The 22,252-nt window shown below is 48.6% G+C and overlaps 8 protein-coding genes and 1 non-coding gene across 11 annotated transcripts; 4 read left to right on the forward strand and 5 right to left on the reverse strand.

Annotated features, from left to right (window-relative positions):
* Positions 1-761: 761 nt before the first annotated feature.
* FOIG_14488 (uncharacterized protein) lies at positions 762-3,580 on the reverse strand. The gene has a single exon (XM_031215745.1). It carries the CDS (start codon positions 2,563-2,565, stop codon positions 1,081-1,083), a length of 1,485 nt encoding a protein of 494 aa, XP_031054630.1. The 5' UTR covers positions 2,566-3,580; the 3' UTR covers positions 762-1,080.
* Positions 3,581-3,916: 336 nt separating this feature from the next.
* Positions 3,917-5,495, forward strand: FOIG_14489 (uncharacterized protein). Its single transcript, XM_031215746.1, has one exon. It carries the CDS (start codon positions 4,220-4,222, stop codon positions 5,207-5,209), a length of 990 nt encoding a protein of 329 aa, XP_031054631.1. The 5' UTR covers positions 3,917-4,219; the 3' UTR covers positions 5,210-5,495.
* A 68-nt stretch (positions 5,496-5,563) lies between these two features.
* Positions 5,564-9,812, reverse strand: FOIG_14490 (nitrate reductase (NADH)). 3 transcript variants are annotated; one of them, XM_031215748.1, is made up of 4 exons: positions 9,350-9,812; positions 7,347-9,303; positions 6,409-7,302; positions 5,564-6,361 (listed from the first exon to the last, which is right to left on the reverse strand). In XM_031215748.1, the coding sequence occupies exons 1-4, from the start codon at positions 9,614-9,616 to the stop codon at positions 6,321-6,323; spliced, it is 3,159 nt and encodes a 1,052-aa protein (XP_031054633.1). In that variant the 5' UTR covers positions 9,617-9,812; the 3' UTR covers positions 5,564-6,320. The 3 variants fall into 3 exon arrangements, with proteins under 3 accessions (XP_031054633.1, XP_031054632.1, XP_031054634.1); XM_031215747.1 differs by having other exon boundaries at positions 5,976-7,302; XM_031215749.1 differs by having other exon boundaries at positions 6,346-6,361; positions 6,409-9,303.
* Positions 9,813-9,840: 28 nt separating this feature from the next.
* On the reverse strand, positions 9,841-11,537 carry FOIG_14491 (endoglucanase). The gene has a single exon (XM_031215750.1). It carries the CDS (start codon positions 11,477-11,479, stop codon positions 10,361-10,363), a length of 1,119 nt encoding a protein of 372 aa, XP_031054635.1. The 5' UTR covers positions 11,480-11,537; the 3' UTR covers positions 9,841-10,360.
* A 1,602-nt stretch (positions 11,538-13,139) lies between these two features.
* On the reverse strand, positions 13,140-13,915 carry FOIG_14492 (uncharacterized protein; the record flags this gene model as incomplete). Its single annotated transcript, XM_031215751.1, has 2 exons — positions 13,140-13,263; positions 13,314-13,915. The coding sequence occupies 2 exons, from the start codon at positions 13,913-13,915 to the stop codon at positions 13,140-13,142; spliced, it is 726 nt and encodes a 241-aa protein (XP_031054636.1).
* A 430-nt stretch (positions 13,916-14,345) lies between these two features.
* FOIG_14493 (uncharacterized protein) lies at positions 14,346-15,824 on the reverse strand (the record flags this gene model as incomplete). The annotated part of the gene is made up of 2 exons (XM_031215752.1): positions 14,346-15,706; positions 15,755-15,824. The coding sequence occupies 2 exons, from the start codon at positions 15,822-15,824 to the stop codon at positions 14,346-14,348; spliced, it is 1,431 nt and encodes a 476-aa protein (XP_031054637.1).
* Positions 15,825-16,870: 1,046 nt separating this feature from the next.
* FOIG_14494 lies at positions 16,871-16,989 on the forward strand. The gene has a single exon. It is a non-coding gene; the product is annotated as a tRNA-Gly (tRNA).
* Positions 16,990-18,849: 1,860 nt separating this feature from the next.
* Positions 18,850-19,367, forward strand: FOIG_14495 (uncharacterized protein; the record flags this gene model as incomplete). The annotated part of the gene is made up of 4 exons (XM_031215753.1): positions 18,850-18,898; positions 18,954-19,022; positions 19,071-19,177; positions 19,242-19,367. The coding sequence occupies 4 exons, from the start codon at positions 18,850-18,852 to the stop codon at positions 19,365-19,367; spliced, it is 351 nt and encodes a 116-aa protein (XP_031054638.1).
* A 21-nt stretch (positions 19,368-19,388) lies between these two features.
* Positions 19,389-20,721, forward strand: FOIG_14496 (uncharacterized protein; the record flags this gene model as incomplete). The annotated part of the gene is made up of 2 exons (XM_031215754.1): positions 19,389-19,837; positions 19,887-20,721. The coding sequence occupies 2 exons, from the start codon at positions 19,389-19,391 to the stop codon at positions 20,719-20,721; spliced, it is 1,284 nt and encodes a 427-aa protein (XP_031054639.1).
* Between the last annotated feature and the right edge of the window lie 1,531 nt (positions 20,722-22,252).

Consider the following 22,252-nt stretch of genomic DNA (forward strand, 5'->3'; position numbering starts at 1 on the left):
ACGTAAGATTTGTCCTGTCGAGGAATTGATGAGGCATTGTTGATGTCTTGGCCTAATGGCTCAACCTCGCGTTTGCTTGTAGCGAAACGCGGCACAGGCGCGATTGGCGAGCGCACGATTGACAGAGTAAGCTTACGAGAGCTTCATTGAATCCGATTTCTGCTTACAAACTCTGGTCCGCCACGAGGTAATTGTAATTATTCTGAACTGCTCCATGAGCCCGTCCTCAAGAACGCAACTGAAGCTCGACTCGGAGGAGAAGCTGATGATGTCGTATTTCACATGTCCACCTGAACTGGGCTATTTTCGTGATAGTGGACCAACCCCTAGAAACTGGCCTAAAACTCCCCGCTGACGCCATGACATCGTTGCATCCACCCACTCGAACTCCTCACTTTACGTTGCTGACCGAACGGTCTTTACGATTCAAAACGGTCTCGACGGTGCAAAAGAGTGTCGCTTGAGAAATATGTATCGCTGATCTTATGAAGCTTTCCAGGTTTTCATCTCTGCTGATCTTGCTTTTGAGTTCGGCACTTGCCTTGAATCTGTGCCGATCCCAGATGAGCAGCCAAGAGCGAGATCACAACCCTGGCAACCAACTTGTCATTTTCCTTGTACCCACGCTTGCAGCCTGGTTCAGGGCGGGTATCGCTGCCGATCGGGGAAAATTTCTTGGTGGTTGCGAGTTGCAGGTACAAGGCACAGTGAAGGACAGTAAAGGTACAGGGCCTACAGGGCAGCCAAGGCAGAGAGAATGGTTGCAGGTACATAGACCATCTCAATTGAGGCACGACTCAATCACGGTCCGGTCGCATTCACGATGCACGACATGAAAAAGTTCAGAATTTGCTTTCAATTGAACTGCTCCAGGCAATTCCCCAAGACACACTCAGACGCGTCCGCCTAGTGTCAACTTGGTCAATTCAATCTATGCTATTGATATCAAGATTCTATCGCTGGTCTATGCCAAAAAGTCAAAAATCCATGGGTTCAAATTCGTCGTAGACTTTTCAATTCCCCCAATCCAAACGCCATAAAATAAAAACAAAGTTTCGTTAAAATGTCATTGTCGCACGCTTAGACGACAGCGGCGGCGTCGGTAGCGTCACCGTGCAGGACGGGGTTGATCTTCTCGTCGAAGAAGCACTTGAAGTCCTGGCCGAGCTCGTTGCGGAGAGCCTTCTTGACGGCTTCCAGAACGTTGGGGAAGACGCCAAAGTTGGCGGGGTTGTTCTCGTCGTTGTCTCCGCCCTGGAAAACACCGGTGCGCACCAAGCAGGTGTTCCACCCGTACATGTTTCCACCGATGATGTCGGACGCGGGGTTGTCGCCGATCATGTAGATGTGCTCGGGAAGACGCTCCTCGCCGTGGAGCTCGCCCATCCATGAGGTCAGAACATCGTCAGCGTACTTGTAGGTAGCCAACTCAGGCTTGCCGTAGACAACACGCTCGAGGTCAGCACCGGTGAGGGCCTTGTACATAGCCTCGAGACCGATGCGGAAAGCACCCTGGGACATGCGAGGGTAAGGGTGCTCGGTAGGGCAGAGAAGATCGCCCTGGGAGAAGTAGATGGGAACGCGCTCAGCAACGGGGTCCTCAGCAACGGTGCCGAGACGACCGTTCTTTGCGCGAAGGACATCCATGATGATCTGCATGTCGGTAGCATAGTCTCGCGAGTCAGAGAAGACCATGATGGCCTCGATGCAGATCTTGGTGAAGTCACGGGGACGAGAGGTGGCGCGCTCCTCCTCGGTGAAGACGCGGTAAGGAGCAATGGTAGGGTCCCAGGCGACAATGTCGTTAGGGACGACGATGTTGCGGAAGCCGTACTGCTCAGCGACCTCACGGCAGCGGTAACCCTCACCACCGACGACAAGGACGGTGCTGTAGTACTCAGCCAGAGCACTCATGGGAGTGTGAGACTGGATGAACTGGTCGGTCTCGACAGGGTTGCCAAGGATCTTGGAGAGCTGCGCACAGCGATCCTTCTCGATCTTACCAGATCCGTTGGTAAGGAAGATGTGAGGGATCTTGATGCCAAGCTCGTTGTCACCGTTAAGGATCTCAAGAGCCTTCTTACCCTCGGGGATCAGACGATCACCATGGACGAGAACACCATCAATGTCAAAGGCGAAGGCCATGTTCTTGGCCTTCTTGACCTTCTCAGCCTGGAGGTCCTGAACCTGAGCGACGAGGAGCTCTCGGGTAGGCTGGATCGGGGGCATGCCGGGACGGGTGGGTCGTCCGTCCGCATGGTGAACGGAGGAGAGGCGCGACTGGCGCTTGCGGGGGATAGGCAGAGCAGTACCGAAGGAGTTTCGGGAGGATCGTCGGTCCCTCATTGAGGGCGAGACGCTGAGGTTGTGCATGTACTTTGCGGCCTCTGAGATGGAGGACCTGGTAGCGGGGATCTCCTGAGGACCGTTGACATCGTCGCCGGGAATGGCCAGGCTATCGTGGTGGCCCTCGCCGTTACCCTCGCCATTGTTCATGTTTGACATCTTGCGGAGGGTGCTGGGGGAGTTTGGGGTGTGAAGTTCGTTGTCGTCGTAGGCAGGCATGATGAACAAGAAAGACAGTCGATACGAAGGTGAAGATGAATGTCAAGTTAGAGAGGGAAAGAAGACAGTCGTGGATTGGGTTATATCGGGGGGGTATCAAGTATGAGTGAAGGGAAGACTGCTTGGGTATGATGATGGTATGAGATCGAGATGATGGACAAGAGAAATGGGGCGGGGATCCGTATTTATCTATCTTGAGGGTTCTCCCAGATACTGTGAGATTCAGTGAAAACTCGCCCTTCTTGTTGATATCATCATCTTTTCTCACTTTTCCCTTTTTTTCCCGGGAACGTCTCGTCCGTTCAAGACAAAGTCCATGTTTCCTCTTGTCAAACGGCGCTACCGAAGTGGATCTCGGGCGTTCACCGTCAATGCAATTGTTGTCAGTACATACAGTACATGGGATATCCGTTATCTAAAGGGCTAGTCTAGAGAGCCAAAGAACGGACTGGAAGACGACACGTTTGAACCGTTTCTTCCCGTTTTCCCGCGACAAGCAGTGTGAAAAATATGAGTTCTACGCACGCCCCTAGGTACACGAGGAGGCAGAGTTAAACTTTGAGCCAGTCGTCATAGCTCGTAGCAGAGGTGACGTGAGGTTTGTGTCAAGATTGACTCCGCAGCCCCTCTTAGCAAGTTACACCATTCGAGAAAGATATGCCTCAGCGATAAAAGTACCTCGAGGCCTCATTATCGCTTCGCTATCTTGGAGCTGCTGGCCGAGAAGAGTCCGCACCAAGTGGACTGCCAGTGGAGATGACTTCTGGCGGTGCCTGTTTTTGCACGGGAATTAAATTGGAGAAGACGATAAATGCATGCCAAGGGTTCATTTCTGACATCATCCTTCATCCTTGTCTCCACTGCCGAACAGGGACCCTAGAGACTCGTCGACCGTCTTTTTGGGGTGGATACCGTTACTGAAGAAAATACGGCTAGAGCGGGTATTGCTAGCATTCAGCCTCTCGTCTCGAAACGTACCTCAAATTTCAAGGGACGTTTTTGAAAGGATCGCCACTTGCGGCTCCAATTTTCAAGTGATAAGATTACTTTTTTCAACTCTTGCTCTTCTGGTTGGTCGCTGCACATTTCCCTGACTCAAGTCTTTGTCCACGTAGCTCTCCTTGGACGAAAACTCTACATGCAGTACAGTGCCTTAGCTGAAGCGAGGGGCGATCAAGTAACTGTACTGGCACAGTACGTACACCACAGTTCTTGGCAAAACGGAACAGCCTCAGTAATTTTCCATCGGCGTGAAAATTCGTTACTGTAAGAGTCTCCCGTTTGGTCTAGCTTAGCCTTTCTAGAAGTTTCCCAATTCAGGACATGACGTCAATGACCACCTTGACCCAAACTCGCCTCGCGCGGCCTCGGCGAAAAAACCATGACCGTGGATGATGGATGACAGCCACCTCATCAAGTATGTACTGTACAGTAAAAACGTGCCATCCATACAATTGCCGTTTCGTATAGAGTTTTCAGCATTGGTACCTCTCCACTGACGAAACGTCAATTGAGATATTTTATCATTAATTAATCCCTTTAAAAGCCGTTCATCTGTAAAACTGCCCCTCGCTAGTCAAGATTCTCACTCCCTATCTTTCACCTACTCACATACCCATCACTCACACCCAAACTTCACCCAAACATCTACACCATGGCCGTCTCAAACAAGACCACATTCACCCTCAACAATGGCGTCAAGATGCCCGGCCTGGGCTTCGGCACTTTTGCTAACGAGGGCGCAAAAGGCGAGACCTACGATGCCGTCAAGTGCGCCCTCAAGGTCGGCTACCGACACCTCGACTGCGCCTGGTTCTACCTCAACGAAGGTGAGGTCGGTCAGGCAGTGAGGGATTTCCTCGCCGAGAACAAGGATGTCAAGCGTGAGGACATCTTCATCTGCACAAAGGTCTGGAACCACCTCCACGAGCCCGAGGAGGTCAAGTGGTCGTTCGAGAACTCCCTCAAGAACTTTGGCCTCGACTACATTGATCTCTTCCTTGTCCACTGGCCCATCGCTGCTGAGAAGGACGAGGACTACAAGCCCAAGATTGGACCAGATGGCAAGTACGTCATCAAGAAGGATCTCACTGAGAACCCTGAGCCCACATGGCGCGCCATGGAGGAGATTTATGCTAGCGGCAAGGCCCGTGCTATTGGCGTTTCCAACTGGACCATCGAGGGTCTCAAGAAGCTGCTGTCCTTCGCCAAGGTGAAGCCAGCTGTCAACCAGATCGAGATCCATCCCTTCCTGCCCAACGAGGAGCTCGTTAAGTTCTGCCAGGAGAACGATATTCTCCCCTCCGCTTACTCTCCCCTCGGATCCCAGAACCAGGTCCCCACTACTGGTGAGAAGGTCCGCACCAACGAGACCCTCAACGCCGTCGCCGAGCGCAGCGGTAACACCCTCGCTCAAGTGCTCCTCGCCTGGGGTCTGCGACGCGGCTATGCCGTGCTGCCCAAGAGCTCAACACCCTCTCGAATTGAGAGCAACTTCCAGGTTCCCAACCTGTCTGACGAGGACTTTGAGGCTATCCAGAGTGTTGCCAAGGGCCGACATACTCGCTTTGTCAACATGAAGGATACCTTCGGTTACGATGTCTGGCCTGAGGAGACTCCTGAGAACGGAACCTCTGCTGTTTAAGTTATGAGATTATGATGAATACCCTGGATGAATGAAAAGAATGGAAAGGAAAAGAGTGTATTATAGCGTTTGGTTAGCGGGACAAAAGTTAGCATGAGAGTCATTCCGCTGTTTGGAAAGAGATGAAATTGATCACATTTCAAACAATTCTGGTAATAATTTTTGTAACGTCGTGATACATGATATGAAAACCATCACGGCAAATGATATGGAGACCCTGAAGATAGACAATTTGTTTACTTCAATCAGAACCACTCATGCGTGAGAGAGGATGAATTCAGACGTCAAATAATCAGTATTTGACGACAACTTCAAACTGAGCTGCCACCCACTGAGCATCTATCTTTATCGAGATGGCCTCAATTTTCGGCAAGTGCGCCGATAGGATGTATAATCTCATCAATGATCTACAAAATCGCGCCATATACAGGACGCACCCTTGATCTATCTCGGCGAGATCTTGCATACGGTTATCCGATAGATCAACTCCCGTATAGGTACTTCTTATCAGTGACCAGTCAAATCATCTCTCACATATCACAAAACAACATCTTATCATAAGCATGGACCAGTTTCTGACCGCTCTTCATGAGGGACTTTAACCTCCTGGACCCTGATGAAATGATAGGACATGTGGACGGTTGTTGATAAGGTTGGGATTTTTAGGGTTGGCGACTTGGCGTGTATGTCCGCAGATAAGCTTTCATCGACTATCTTCACGAAACAGACAACATCGAATTAAAGGTGCTGGAGAAATAATGAAGGGGTCCAATGTATGTGAGCTTCATGCTCCAGTGGTGATAATCTTCTCTTGCAAGTCCTGAACGTTTTCGATCGCGGACAAGGCGACATATTTCAAAATTCCGCATCAAGCAAATCCATCTCATGTCCAAATAGGATGATGAATAACTTGTGAAACATGAATAATCTGCGGTAGGAGGACTGCATTGCTGTCTTGATGTTGAGATGACCTTACTTTCTCGTACACTTGGACCTAAACCTACATTTTGTGCCAAGCCACGTCATCAACAGTGAAATCAAGATAATAAGGTAATTGCATATATTTATTTCCTTGCGTGAGTATAGAACATAGTTCCATAAGATCGGCACACTAGAATCCAAACATATTCTCATCTTCCACGTAACCCCAATCTATTAAATCGTTAGTAACCAGCCATTAATCACAGAACTAAACATACCTTTGAGAGCAGGGAGAGCAGCCTTCTGTATCATTGCCGGCGGACCGCACAAGAACACAGCGCTCTTCTCAGACGGCTCGAACAAACCCTCTTTGATGATATCCTCATTCACATGGCCCGTCTTTCCCTTCCAACTATCATCAGCATGGCTGAGCACATGAGTTACCTTCAACTGTCCATGGGCCTTCGTCTCAAAATCCTCAAGCTCCTCTTTCAGCAAGATATCAGCCTCTGTTTTGTTAGCGTCCACCACTCGAACCTCTGTCTTGTCGTTGTTGGAGAGAAGAATACGCGCGAGGAGAGAGTAGCCGGGTGTTATGCCTGAACCGCCAAGTACGAGGGATACACGATCGAAGTGACGATCTTTACCCTCGATAACGAAGTCTCCATTGCCGTTGTAGACTATTTCTCCAGTTGGGCCGCGAAGCTCGACTTCTTCGCCGATGGGCATACAGTCCAAGATGTTGGAAAGGGCGCCGCCTGGTTGGTTCTCATCGGGAAAATAGGTTTTGACCGTGAGCTCAAAGGTGGCATCTCCATCACGAAGAGACTTGGCACTTCCATTGGTCATATTGTCACCTGGGGCTGGGAGGAGTGGCTTCGTGGGTGTGTAGGAGCGGATGAGCATCCTATCCAGCATATGGAAGCCAATCTGAACATGCTGACATGTCCCAAGGCCGAGAATGCTCTTACCCTCAGGCAGTTGGAAGGTATAGGCTCTTGTGTCTTTAGAAAGATTCTTGCGATCAATGAGTTTGACTGGAATCCATCTATGCTTTTCCAACGCTAGATGCTCATCCTTGTTACTCGACCGGGATGTATCTTTGGCAGCGGCCTCTGCATTTTGTTTGATGAAGTTGGCGGCCTTTTCAGTCACGACACCAAGAGCACATTCTGATACTCGTTAGACACACCCATGGACAAGACTGTAGACTCACCTTTGAGTTTCTTGTAAGCGTAGTCATCGTGGATACTAGCAAATTCGTCACTCGTCTCCTGATGGACCTTGCCTGCATGACCGAGAATGGCCGCCGTACCGCCAGGATGCCAGCCTAGAACACTAGTTGCGTCGTAGACCTTTCCGTCGACAACAAGCCAGCAGTCATCCTGAGTATTATGCTTCTCAATCTCTTCTCGGGTAAACTCCTTCTGAGGCGCGCCAGCTTCTTGCTTCGCCTCTGCAATCTTATTCTCAACGCTTGGCTTCATCCATCCACCGTCTTTTGTAGCTGGCTCAACAGGGTGTCTAAATAGAATCGAAGGTGTTTCTGAGTCATCGTCATCGGTGATCTCAGGACGTACGGTATACCAGCAGTTGTTCATCATACCCATGACATTCCAGTTTGGCTCTCTTGGCTGTGTGTTTTTGAACACGTTGAAGCATCGTACCATGATACTCTTTGCACGAATAACATGCGAAATCTCAACGTCAACATGCCAATGGAGCCAACTCCAGAACTTGTTCCCGTGACGAATTGGGTAGTCGGGGAATTTGCGGATGCAGTACAGCCAAGTTGCTCCATCGTCGAGGGAGACTTCAACACGCTGGATTTTATGTCCTCCACCTTCATAGGCATACCCTTCGATGCGATAATTTTCTCCCTTCTTGGCTCTGCCCAAGGGAATCCTCTCGCCTTGTGCAGGCTTGACGATAATTGAGTTGAGGTTCTGCTCATTGCAGGCTGTATCGGGATGATGAAAGAGGGCTTCTGCGAAAGGGCCATCTTTCTCAGTGACAAATGATGGAAGAACTCGGTTATCCCAGATATGATAATAAGAATCATTTTCCTTTTCGCTTACCCATATCTTCTTTAGCCACTTGACATTCCTGCCACCAACATAGCCTGGGATGATGACACGAACGGGATATCCGTGGTCAGGTGGCAACGGAACGTCATTCATTTCGTAGGCTAGAATTACGTCGTTGTTGGGCGACATCGCGTGTTCGAAAGGTATAGAAGTGGCGTACTTACCCTCGCTCAAATCATCAGTGCCTTCAAAGTTGACCCAATATCGCTTCTCCCCGAGACCGGGCGGTTTCTCGGGAACACCATTCGCAAGGAGCACGTCTCGAAGAAGAGGTCCTTTCCAATATGCGCAACTCGCTCCTCCAGCGCCCCAGTTGAAACCTTTGCTCTTCTTGATCATGTTGAGCTCCTTGCGTCTGTTTCCATCACAAGCAAGCGCAACAGCGATGTTGATCGTATCAAACTCTTTCAGATCATCCATAGAAAGCGTCTGAGTTTTGCCATCGTAGGTGATCTCCAACTCGTGGAACTCCCACAGAATACGAGGAACAGGACCGTGGTTTCGAACATAGTGAAGCTCGTTAGGTGTGATCAAGCCAGCTTCGTACAATCGCGTCAATGGTGCCTCGGCATTGAGAGGGTGTTTTCCAGTGAGACGGATGAGATCAGGAGAGCGAGGAAGCCAGTTGTCTGGGCTGAATTGGTCCTGGTCGTCGATTGAGATCTGTGTGAGATTTTTGTGCTGAGGGGACTTTCTCTTTCCGTTATTTTCTTTGAGGTGTTGTATGTAGTTCTTTTCATGCTCCAATGCTCTGAGAAGGGCTATCTCGGCTGGTGTATACTTGTCTGAGAGCTTTGGCTTCTCACTCGAAGTCTTTTCCTGTTTCTTTTCCTCGTTCTCTTTGTTCTTTGCGTATGCATCGTGATGCTTGTCTTTATCCGAGGAACGTTTCCACTCATGCTCTTGCTCAGGCGTATCATTCTTTTTATCACTCTTTGCTTCTTCCTCTTTCTTCTTCTTCTCTTCCTCCTCCTGCTTCTTTAGGTTTGCAGGCCATGGCTCTTTATTCTTGACCCAATCTTCAGTCGCGTTGAGAACATATCTCCATCCAAGTGAGCGATTTTCCGGATGCCGCAGATGAAAGTCCTTGAAAGTATTAGCTTCCTCACTGGTTGAACCATAAGAAACTGACCTTTTGATTCTCAATCAAGTCTCTGAAATTGATCAATTCTCCACTCTTGGCTCTCTTCTGAAATGCAAGATACTTCTGCTTCTCTCTCGCCACTTCCTCTCTATACTCATCATCTTTATGAGTAAGCCCAGGAAGTCGGTTATTTCGATCTCTGAAGCCAATGCGGTGCTGGTGCCCAGAAACCCAATCCGGCTCGTTCCGGATCTCTTCAGCCGTTGACCCAGGATGGGCTTGCACTTTGACAACCCAAGGCTTGCTGTGAGGCATGTTGTCAGTCTCTGAGAAGAATTTTTACAAATTGATGGAATTGAACATTGAGCGTGGTCTAACAGTTTATCAAGACCCAAAGCGTGACGCTTTCAGGATCTTGGCTCCGCGGAGAAAGTGAAGCATGACGTCGATGATATCCAGAAGAGCACAAGCTAAGCTGAAATGAAGAATAATTGACTAATATCAAACTTTTAGCTCTTGTTTTTGACTTTGGCATCCAAGAATCATGATCTGATGCTGCCGGTACTGCCGGAGGATTCTTAAATTCGTCACAATTCTTCCAAAATCATCATACAGTAGGGTAAAGGTTCTATGACCTTTTCAACTGTAGGATAATTCCCAAGGTGCACTATAATGAAGCCTTCGAACGGCTCTTGTTCATTCATGAATCATGTCGCGCTTCGAAATCGAGCCAGTAAGAAAAAATATCATTACATAACGTTAAAGCTGAAGTTGAAATTCCACACAAAAAAGGTATGGCTACCGTAGGAAGTCATGTAATTCGGTAGCGCCTGTGGGGTCAAGCGACCAAATTGATGCTTGGTAATTGGTCAACTGGGAATGAGACGGCTTTAAAGCCTCGTCCTACAGACTGAAGTGGATAGCCCCGGTTTTCTAGCCAATAAAAGCTGCAGGAGTCTTGCAACAGGCATCCACAGGCGCTACCGAACTTCATCAAAATGTGCGACAACTTCAATGAAGGAATCGAGTCTCCTGCAATCCGGCGCAGAGACAATCTAATCAAAGACATTGCGAGTAATAAGGATTGAGAACCTTACAACTTGATCCCCACTGACAGACTGTCGGGCCTGTGTAGTCCTTTCCTCCACATTGGCTGTACTTGGGAAGACCTCCTGTTGCAGGACCGCAGATGATATCGTCGTCTTCTGTGGGCTGTGGCGTGTCCTTCGTTGTGCTGGACGAAGAAGACCGGCTTGTTGTTGAAGTCTTGAGTGTTGTGTCTCCTCCAACAGCGGTGCTGGCCGATGTAGAGCTTCCTTTCGATGTTGACGAAGATGATTTACTGCTCATGCTAGCTTGGGTCTGTCCTGGCACAGTTGCACTTGAGGTTGCAGTTGCGGCGACAACGCGCTGAGAGACTGTAGACGGGAGACCAGGCACCAGTGTAGGACCGGGGATCTTATAGGACAAAGGTGTCGTGTAGAGGTTGAAGAGAATACCAGGATCGTTGGCCTTGTAAAGCTGAGTACCCTTGACGCCATCTGGAGCCAAGTCTCCGTCACCAGTGACTTTGAGGTTGAAGCATTGAGGGTAGTTTTGCGCTCCGTTAGGCTGACCAGAGCCGTGAAGAGCAATAATCTCGTGGCGAAGGACATAGTTGCCCGGAGCCAGCGCTTCTGGAATCTGAAGCGTCCAAGAGAAGCCAGTAGCCACAAGAACGTCAGCTGCCCACTTGCCGCTGTGCATCGACATATCGATGAGACCTTCTTGACCAATCTTGAAGAACTCAAGATCGTTCTTGTCAACACTCTCGCAGTCTCCAGGACATCTCGCAAGATAATCAATCACTGGGCCCTTGTGACTCTCTGGCCAAGTATTCCATTGAAGAGTAATCTTGTCGCCTGCTGCAACACTTACGTGACCTTTGCCAGGTCGAGCAGCCCTGTGGCAGATGATATCGGGGTCTGCGAAGGAATTGGGCTCAACATAGCCGTTATCAGTGGCACCATTGGTCCAACCGACGACAGGAGGATGATTGGGGTTCCAGCTCATCTCCGGGGCAGAGTAACCGCGAAAAGCAACGCCATTTGTTACGAGCCAGTCCACATGGCCGTGAGCGGCGACTCGCGCGGCTGAAGTTGCGAAACCGAGGAGTGAAGATGTCTTAAGTGATGGCATCGTGAAGTTGAAACTGACTAGCAGTAACTGTGGTCTGAAAGGAGAAAGCACTTGTGTGTTATTATTTATTTGCCTTCAGAGTGTTTCTTTCGAATATTATATATATCTTGTCGTTTTGTTCGCCAAGTGACCCTGGAATGGCAGTCTCAAAAGCCAAATGGTCTAGACCGGATCTATCAACGCCACCACGTTCTACAGCGACATTCCCGGATGTGGACAGCTTAAAGCCTCAAATGCCAATGTCTCAAGGACAGACGGAAAACTTGCGTGATCATGTGTTTCAATATTTTGATATTGTGCTGCAGTGGCTTATCGAGGATGCCATGTCTCGACTTTTATGAAAACACAAGTGTGTCTTGCAAGCCGTCTCTCAATATTGAATCATGGGGCGTGCAGTTCGTCGTTAAAACGACTCGGGACATTCCACAACACCGTGGAACACAGTCGAACGTTACAAGAGTATCTCTGCTTCGAACAGCTGTTGCTAAGCCACAATCACATGATGGAAACAGCAGCAAAACCAAAGAACAGACCTCAGGAATATTTCAGCCCAGATGTCGATCGATCGGATCTTATCTGCCCAACATCCTGTTTCTGTCTCTACTAGCCGGTATCACAATCCTTTTAAGGCACATGGTTAAATCTAAGCTTAAGCCACCATGTGCAACATATTTGACTCCAACTGAAACGTTCCATCGGCCCTGAATCTCTTCGCTAGAGCTGTACCTGGTATCGTGGCGCTGTTAAAGTATGAGATTGAGCGGGAGACTTCTGCGCTATGAACGCCGGATGGAGCTTGGGCCTACCTTGTTGAAATATGCCTTATGCGCTCAGCTTCAAGCTGAGGAATGATGGGTGAGACGAGACACTTGGTGAATGGCATTGTAAGTGACAATTTTATTGTGAGGTTACGAATTGCCAAAAGCGTCTTGCCCAGCCATAATGCTCTTGTGAAAATCCTCCCTTGATCCCCAGGGTTTTGATCTGACCATTCACCACATTCCAAACCCTAACAAGCACTCCCTATAAAGCCCCTCACAAAAGGCTTCCAGGACCCAACAGGCATGCATCTTCCCCTGTATATCCCCTCTAGTCACCAACAAACGCCACTCAGCCAGCATTTTAAGTCGCAAACGGGAGCGTTCGACCGCACCCGTCCAAGACATGCGCCCATTGTTCAAACATCTCGATTCAATATCATAGAAATTCTATTCTAGACTGGTTCACAAATGTTGTCCTTCCTCGGTAAATCTCTTGGCGAGGGCCAGATGTCTTAGACCTCCAGCGAAGCCATTGGAATGTACTGGCTAAGATATGTGACGGCAAGCTTTCGCTAACTTTAATGATAACCTTATCTTTATTCTTGTTTGTTTCAAATGTGACAGGAACAAACTGTTACTTTGAGTTTGGTGGATACGGTTATTGAAGGCCAAATCGGTGCTGTTGGATGCACCTTCCTAGATGCGACGCAAACGTCGAACTTGAAGAATGCGTAAGGCTCTCCGTGGTTTGCTTTGATGTTTGGTCAGTGGTTTGTTAGAAGTCCCAAACGTCCCTAAACCCCTGGCTTAGACAATTGTGACACTTTGGTATTGGGATTCAGGACAGAACTGAGCTTCGCTTACATCATAATGTAACCTCTATTGTTATTCATGATAGCTTAAGATGAACCTTGAATAATCTTATCTGCCATGTCACTCAGAGTATCCGACATGACATCCATCTCCCCAAATATGTCTACACAAGGCTCTTTCTCTAACACAGAGCAATACGCAGCTTTGAACCTTTACAACAACCATTAGCAACAGCAAACAAGCAACGATAATTCACTTACCCAACTAGCCTGGCCGCGCTGACGTCCCACATATGGGCCGCGGCGAACCAAAGCTCCTTTGCTCCCTTCAACTCCTCAAAGGTCGAGGCATATGCCTTGAGATCCGGCTTACCCACGCCAAACGAGTCGCAAGAAATCAGGTGCTCCTTTGGAAACTCGATGCCCGCCTTATCAAAGTACCCAAGCACTCTGTCAAAGTCCCCAGCTGTCAGACCACGCACCGTGAATCCCGCTGCTCGAAGCTTATCAAAACATTCTTTGAGATCAGGTCTTGGCTCGAGTTCCATGTAGCCATGCATAATCTTCTCGATATCAGCCCCATTTGCGAAGGAGCGTGGCTCTTGGATACCGGCGAGCCAGAGCATGCGATAAAAGAGGGATGCGAACAGCTTGTCGAATGCGACGTATCGATTAGTTATTGAAAGATACGTATATTCCCTCTCTCCAGCCTCGATCCAGAGGTTCACAAGAAGACTGGGCTTCACATTCTCGGCCAGCAGTCTTTCACCGAGTTGCTTTTCGACTGCTTCGGTAAGCTTGTCGTATGAGACGCAGGTCCCAACGATGTCGAAGACGACGTACTTTCCGTTGCTAGGTGACATGTTGGCGTCGGGACAATGATGTAGATTGGCTGGTGGAGGGTGACGGCGAAGAATGAGTATCTGTAATCACAATCATAAATAGGCCTCTCTGGGTTGACTCACAACCCCTCACTCAGTCTAGTGATGTAACCTAAAAGCATCTTAGATTCTCCGTAATCGGGTACTGGTATCCGAAAGTTGGAGTTGATAGATAGTCGGATGCGTATCCGTTGACTTATGCGGGGGACCCGGGTCAAGGAACCGAGATGTATCAGAGCGAACAATAGTCATGTCATTGTTTCTGTAGCTTACAAACAAATAATCTGTACCTCTCCTTATCCCGTAATGAATCCTCGTAAAACAGAATCTGTCGTACATATGATCCCAAGTAATGCCTCACAATGCCTTCCTTGCTTACTCCATCCCAAGCCAGACACATCATCCTAACACATCACGCCCAGTGTCGAGTTGTACAGTAATGGCAACGCAGAACTAGCGTGCTGCCGTGGTCTTCCACGTACGTCCCAAAATCGGCACCGCAATGACGGCACTCATCCCACTCGTCCATTGCTTGGATCAACGCATTCATCTTGTTGGTGATCTCCCATTTTCTGTCACTCTCATTGTTCCTCTCAGTTCTTGCCATCTTTAGTTCCCTCTTGATCTCGTCTCGTTCTTTAACGAGCGCCGATATTTCACTTCTCTGGGACCCAATAGTTTCGTGCATTCTGTCTCGTTCGCTCAAGGACATGCCTGTCTTGCTTTGTCTTTCCGATTCAAGGTTTCTCTTGGCTTGAGTGAGTTCTTGCACTAGAGTTTCTGAGTGCTTCCTTTCTGTCTCAAGGACTTGTGACGCTTGAGTGAGTCTCGCGGTCAAGTCTGTTGCCACCTTCTGCTCGTCTTTGAGAGCATTTCGAACATCGGCCCGTGCAAATTCCGTGATATTGACCCTGCTACGTCTCTCAAGCTCGAGAGACTTCTTCAGGTCGTCGTTCTCTTGAGTCAGAATGGACGACTTTGTCTTCTCCTTATCCCATCTGGCCTTGAGCAAGCCACTCTCGGATCTTGTGACCCTCAGCTCTCGTTGAAGTGTCTCGAGTATTTTTTCGTTTTCTTCTGCTTTTACTTCCGCTGAAGACTTCTTGTTCTTTGCATCACTCATGACTTGCTCAGCATGATCCCTCGCAGTGGACACTTTCGCGGCAATATCTCGGAGCTCTTTATTCTCGGCTGCAACATTTGACAACTCATTCCGCAACAGGTCTTGCTCAGCGGCAAGAGTTGCGACGCTCTGCCAGAGTTCTTCCTTTTTGACTGAAGCAGCCGAAAACTGGTCGCGGAGTTCGTCTCGCTCACGGGACACTGCTATTACTTGTTGTTTGAGGGAAGAGACTTGGATCCGGAGGGCCTCAAGCTTGGTGGAGCTTTCGTCCTGGGTCGTCGGAGCCGGTGTAGGTTTGGGTTGATCTCCGCTTTGGTGAAGAATATCATCTTGGTCTCTGAACTTGGGATGGAAGCTTTTTAGCATCGTTGCATGGTCGAAACCGTTTGAAGTGGTGAGGGAATGCAAGTGCCCTCTCGCAAGAGTAACAAGCAACCTTTGCAGCTTATGGTCCTTTGACTTCAACACAACGGCGACAGTGAAAAGGAAAACCGAATCGAACCATTTCCCTCCGAATACCTTCTGGATTTTGTCCCTAGCAAGCTCGCATAGCTTGGGAACGCCATAGAGGGTACCGATGGCACAGATTTGAAGATGGCAGGTTAATTCATCTCGCATGAAACGATCCGGAGCCACCGGTGCACCTGAAACTGATAGTGATTAGCTTTTGCTATGAACGGTTATGCCCAACTCCATACCTGCTTGCATCACACTTGGGAAGTTCCTTCGGTCAACTTCATAGCAACCAGACTTGAAGAATTCAACCATGCAGTTTACTGTGTCCAGAGAGAACTCTTTCACGGTGACAACCGGATTTTGAGATATCCACAAAGCGTCAGTTCCTTTTCAGAGCATGAGCTGCGGGATATCATACTTTCTGGGCGGCATCGAGAGAAGCTGCGAGCTTTGGAGACTGCGCTCGCGCGATTGACTGAGGAATACTAAACGCGAACCCCTGACAGAGAAATGTCAGAGACAAAGGTGCTGCCCCCATGGTTGCAAACATTTGCCGTCACGCGGCTGCAGTCGTATGGGAGAATTACGAAGATGAGGTGCAGAAGTTGCAGGCGATGAGAAAACAAAGCGTTTTTAGAGAAAGGAGAAATTGTTTTGGTGATAAAAGAGTTAAGTGGGGCTGAGGCAGAGAGGTCAGGAGGGAGGCAGGCGGCAGGCACATAACTGTTGGCACTGGCAGCACCTTCCCCCTGCTTGATGATAGAGCCCCCGAAATTGTTATCACCTGATAGCGCTCAAGGCTCACTGAGATTGAGGCGTTCCTCACTATTTGGATTGGAGAAACAGGTCATGAAAAACCATTAGCTTCAGTATAGTAACTTGCTCCATCTACACTTGAATGCTGATTCTACGTATTTCATAGGAAGACCCGCCTCTTATGAACAAGCTGGGTTTCTCAAACTTTCCGGAGCTATCTCTAGTTACAATAAGTTGTAATGCCATATTAGAAAACTCCTTTCAGGTTAGAATACGCAGAGCTAGTACTTAGTGACTATATGCTAGTAAGGCATAGGGCATATAGAGAGACAGAAGGAAATCACCGAGTCGCATTACAAACCTAGGAACAGAATATCTATATCTGCCACGAGTCACTACTATCTGCCCAAATGCCACGTTTCCGTCATAAGATCTGTGCTTGTTGACATGATATATGTGTTTTTATATCACCGAGAGGATACCCGTGTTTCAACTCATGTCCGACCCCCCAGCTACTCGAAGTATTGGCTGTACCCGATACTAGGTATATCTGCCTAAGATACATATTAAAGATTAAATTAATTATTTTTAAACAAAACCAATGCCGGGTGGTGTAGTGGTAACATCCATGTCACCCGTTCACGGTATCGCTTCTACGAGTCGTTTATGTAACTTACATGTGGGGTGGTGTGTGTCGCAGGTTCGAATCCTGCCCCGGCAATATTCTATTTTCTAACTTTCAGGCTTTCTTTTATTCATCCTTTATTTTATGTCTGTATAGGTATAGGTAGTAGGGCTGGAGTCATAATCTACAAGTATATCAATCCGGGTATTCCGTTCTATAGCAATTGAGTCAGCTTGTTTCAACAACGAAATGTGAAACTTGTCAATCTCTCGCTTCAATCTCTTCTATATGCCGTTGTATAGCGGTCATTTTGTACCTGAGAAGCTTCCACCAGCGTTGGGTCCGGTGGGATATTGAAGAGACACTGTTCACTACTAAGAGTTCAACGACCGTTGTCGTGTTGGCAACTGACACTCCGACCACAAGAAAGCGGAGAGGTTATTTCAAGGGGCATCAAGGCATCGTCGACTGGCTGTGCTGGTGCTCGTCGCGTTCACCGGCTAAGCCCAGGATGAGGATGTTGTGGGCGGGCGTTCGGAGTCTTTATGACCTGTGGCTTGTCGGAAGAACATTCTCGTCAACCTTAGTTACGCCGACCTCGTAGATTAGGTGTTTATAGTATGGGGGAACAATAGGCCAAGAAAAGAGTCATTTCTATTACTCGTAGAGGCTATTTGGGATTTCTTCACATTACACACTACCCTGTATATACCCTTCAGGTCGATCAGAAAAGCTAAGCAAGCTCACTCTAATTATCTGAAGCCTAAGAAGAGTATTATGAAATAAACAATCTCAGCGATTATCTATGCGTTTCAGGCAAAGTTCACCATCCAGTCGTATTACAAACCTCAATATAAAACATGACGGTCACAACATGCTGATATCTCGCCCGCGATATCACGTTTCAGCCTCAATGCAGAGATCTCCCCTTTCCTCTGGACGTAGTAAGGAGATATTCTAACAAGAGCCCCTTTTAGGCTTAACCAACACTGAGAGCCTCGTGTTTGAAGTCCAGAACTATCTGGTAGGTCCCAACACCAATGACGTAGCACAGGAGTCAAGTTGATCAAAGATCTATGCTTATTGAGACGGCCCACGCGTCCAGATATCGCCGAAATGATATCCGTGTTTCAGCTCATGCCCGATTCCCCGCACGAATATCTTGTTTAGCCGCGCGTTTGGGAATAGCATCTATTTACTGAGAGATATTCAAACACCGATTTCGAGAGGTGTATAGTATAACATATTACAGAAAGATGTTTTAAAATGCTTGGGTGGCCCTGAGGCTAGAGCTAGATGGAGTTGGCCCAGTTGGGTGTATGTATAACATTTCAGACCCGCCACAGCCACTGTTCAAGTACGGCGGTATTTTATGCTTATTTTAACCATCAACTCTCCTTCTTCAAGTCGTCGGAACAAAGTTCCTCAAAACAATCCCTGAGTCAATAGTTCTCACTTTTAATTACGATCGCTGACATTTCTCCCTGTCGATCCCCAACGCCAAGCTCATCCCTCGACAATGGCGTTCTGCCAAGAGTTTCGCCCAAATGCCAACTGTCCAACCGAGAACAAAGTAGACAAAGCAGATGAGACGCGAAATCGCAGAATGCATCATTGAAGTGAGTCTTTTTTTAGCCTTGCTCTTCATTCTTCGAGGCTCTCTCTTTTTTTAGTTAGAGATATATCGTTTCATGGCGGTTTAGAGCTACTAGCTCCGGTCGGCCTGATGGTCCGCCAGAAGCCCTATGTCTGGGATGAAGTTGTTAAAAGATGCACGGATGTCGTCCTGGGGAATGAGATATTTAGCTTGCTTCGTTCCATTCTAATTTCCTTTCTTAATTTGCAGGCTGGACCTCTGTTGTATTATCTTCTGTTATTTTCCCTCGTTTCCTTCCTCTCTTGTTCCTTTTCTTTTTCGCCATCTTCAGATTTTTGGGGTACAGTGGTTCTGCCAAGATGCCTGTCCTTAACCTGTCTGAGCTGAACATTGTTCTCGGCGTCTTGGGTTAGTACTTGGCGGACATTCATCTATCGCCAAGGCATCTGTTGACAGTTTACAGGCGCTTTCATGGTCCTTTATGGCATCATCTCTGTCAAGATCAAGCAGGCTTGGTATCTTGGCGAGGCCCGTTAGTATTTTCCATTCCTTCAACCACTTTAGTGACTGACTTGAAAAGTCCCCGCGGTCTTCTTTGGAGTCATTCTCGGACCTATAGCAGCAAAGTTCATCGAGAGCGAGAAATGGGGCTCCGCTGAGCCAGGACAGACTAGCGCCATCACCCTGGTATGCCATCCACCTCAAATCACCACCAAGCTATGCACGAACAATAACTTATGTTGAATAATAGGGCATCGCTCGAGTAATGATTGGAGTACAGCTTGTAATCGCAGGCTACCAGCTCCCTGCCAAATATGGACTCACACGATGGAAAGAGATGGCTCTCTGCCTGCTCCCCATCATGACCGTCATGTGACTTTGCACAACAGCCTGTATCATGGTCACCATCCCCAACTTGACCCTCCTCGCCGCCCTCGTCATCGGCTCCTGTGTCACCTGCACCGATCCCATCTTATCGCAGGCCATTGCAAAGGGACCCTTTGCCGATAAATATGTGGCTCGCCCATTGCGAGAGGTCATCTCCGCCGAGGCTGGTGCTAATGATGGTTTTGGCTTTCCCTTCCTTATGCTCGCGACATACTTGCTCCAGCACGCCGAGAACCCTCCTGCTCCAGCTAAAGCTGTTGCCGAAGCTGTGGGCGGAGTTGAGGCGGGGCATGCGTTGATGGTACGCGCTGGTGAGGTTGGGCGTCTCGGTGGCGGCGTTGGAGTGGCCATGACGAACTGGTTTGTTGAGACCTGGCTGTATACCATTGTATTGTCTATCGCATATGGTGCTGTCCTTGGGTACGGATCTTGTAAGGGTGTCAAATTTGCACTCAAGTCGTAAGTAATGCACGATTGTCCTTTGGCATCCAAATCTGACGCTTGACAGTAAATGGATTGACGAAGAATCCTATGTTCTTTTCCCGACCGCCCTTGGTCTTTTCACTGTTGGAACCTGTGGAGCCATTGGTACTGATGACCTCTTGGCCTGCTTCGTTGCAGGTATGGCTTTGAACTGGGACGGCAACTATCTCCGAGAGACTGAGCGTCGTCACGATGAAGTCAACTCATGTATCGATGTACTACTGAACTTTGGAGGATTCATGTACATTGGTGCTATTCTACCTTGGGGGGACTTCCATGATCCCACTGGTACTGGCATCACCTGGGGCCGTCTTATTGGACTTGGTCTCCTCATCCTTGTCTTCCGCCGTCTGCCTGCCATTTTCGCCTTCTACAAGCTCATGCCCGACGTCTGTACCAACTGGAAGGAAGCTCTATTCATGGGATACTTCGGACCCATCGGCGCTGGCGCTGTCTTCTACGTTGAGCATGCTAGACATCTGTTCCCCCACGATGGCGAAGGCGATGAAGAGGAGACAAACCTCGTTCGTGCGATGGGCCCCGTTGTCTACTGGCTGGTTCTCTTCTCCATCATCGTCCATGGGCTTTCTATCCCCGCTCTCAATATCTTTTACCATTACACTGGAAAGGCACCAATCCGGGATGATGCTGTTGAACTGAGACGCATCTCTGTGCGAGTCGCGACTCCTCCAAATGCTATCGCGGGAGACAAGGATACTTTTATTGCGTACAACCGCTTCAGTCGTCATGTTGACCCTAGTGCAGTTCATCTGCCATCTAGAAAATCTCTTGATGATCATAACCTCTCGGACGATGAGGATCTTGGCAAGGGGCAGAAGCGCGGCATCGCGTTTGTTTAAGCACGTAATGGTATTGGTGATTTACAAAGTCCTTCTTTATGTATGTACTGATTTTTGGAAAACTGTTAATCTATCTGTCATGTTAAACATGATGCCACTCGTTAAAGTATCTGATGGTCATCTTTCCGGCCAACCTTGCCCAGGACTGTTCCGTGATCTGTCATCTAGCACCTTTCCCTCAAATTTACTGAGCGGTATTCTCTGGCATTAGGGGTATCGTAATGAGAAAGCGAGAATGCTCCCCATGAGTATCACGACGAGCGCGGGATCGTGACCTTGGCCCCTAGTCCAAACACAAGCCGCATCAGGCTTTGTGGCAATGGCGAAGGCACTAGTTGATGGCAAAAGTCTCACAAATCGCAAGTAATAGCAGGAATCTGGGCAAGAAGAAGCAAAGACCAACTTGACACCATCAAGTATGCTGGACATGGGCATGGCCTCTTCACCCCACGAAATTTAGACAAGCCGTCAGCCCGTGCAACATCTTGATTCTATTCAGCCGCAAGGGGGCGAGAACGAGACAGATGGCCACAAAGCAATGATCAACCTATCTTACGCAATCCACCTGTTTCATGCCACCAATTCTAGACTCATATCCAACTGGACGGGGAGTTCAAAGAAGGTGTGCCTGCTAAGACACCAACTTGCCTCCGAGCTGAACAAACTATCGAACGCCATCCGTTGGGACGGGGAGTTCGAGGCTGTCACGGACCGTCGCGGTGGGTCAACGGCTTCTCGCTGTGGAGGCCTCATAATCACGACATTTGAACTAGGGGTTGCGAATTGGCTTGGCCTTGGCCTTGGCAAGGATGGTTAGCGTTGGTAGGAGAGGCGCAACGGGATGTGGCCTCGATCAGTAGCTGCTCGTGGCCGTTAACTGGTCGTGATCTGGCTTTGAAGTGCCGCTTACGAAATTTTGGACCATTAATCTAGCGTAAAAACCATTCATAGTCGTCTCTTCCACGGTCAAATATGGAGGAGAGCCATCGCGGCTCAATGGTTGCCGTTTTACGGATTCACCCATCCCTCGACATGGTCCATCACGATGTCAACCGCCGCATATCCCTGTGAGATAAAGTTCTCAGACTCGGACGGCCGCCGATTAAGGACATCTCTCATCCAGATTACCTCAATTTCCTGCAAGGTTTCGTCCGTGGGGGTGAGCACGCATTAGTTTGTGATAAACTTCATCAGCCAAGCTAGAAAAACCATGTTCTAGTGGTAGGAATTTGAGGCTGGAATTGCGACATCCGAAGCGACAAGGGCCAAAAGGAGGAAAACATGCTCGGATTATCGGTGCGGAGTCAATGAATGTCATCCCGCGTATGCATGCTCGGTCAGACAAGAGGCTTGGTCTCGTGTTCAAGGAAGAAGCAATTCTGTTGCCAAGTCGGGGTGCATGTCTCGTCGTGCTTGTCGTTGGTCATCGCGTACTGTCCAAGGTCTCAGCATGGGGGTGATCTCTGCTCATTTAAGCTTATCGTCTCATTAGGACAAGAATTCCGTCATTCGGAACTCGTGGAATTGGACG

This window comes from Fusarium odoratissimum, assembly GCF_000260195.1.
Source record: "Fusarium odoratissimum NRRL 54006 unplaced genomic scaffold supercont1.41, whole genome shotgun sequence".
NCBI lineage: Eukaryota > Fungi > Ascomycota > Sordariomycetes > Hypocreales > Nectriaceae > Fusarium > Fusarium odoratissimum.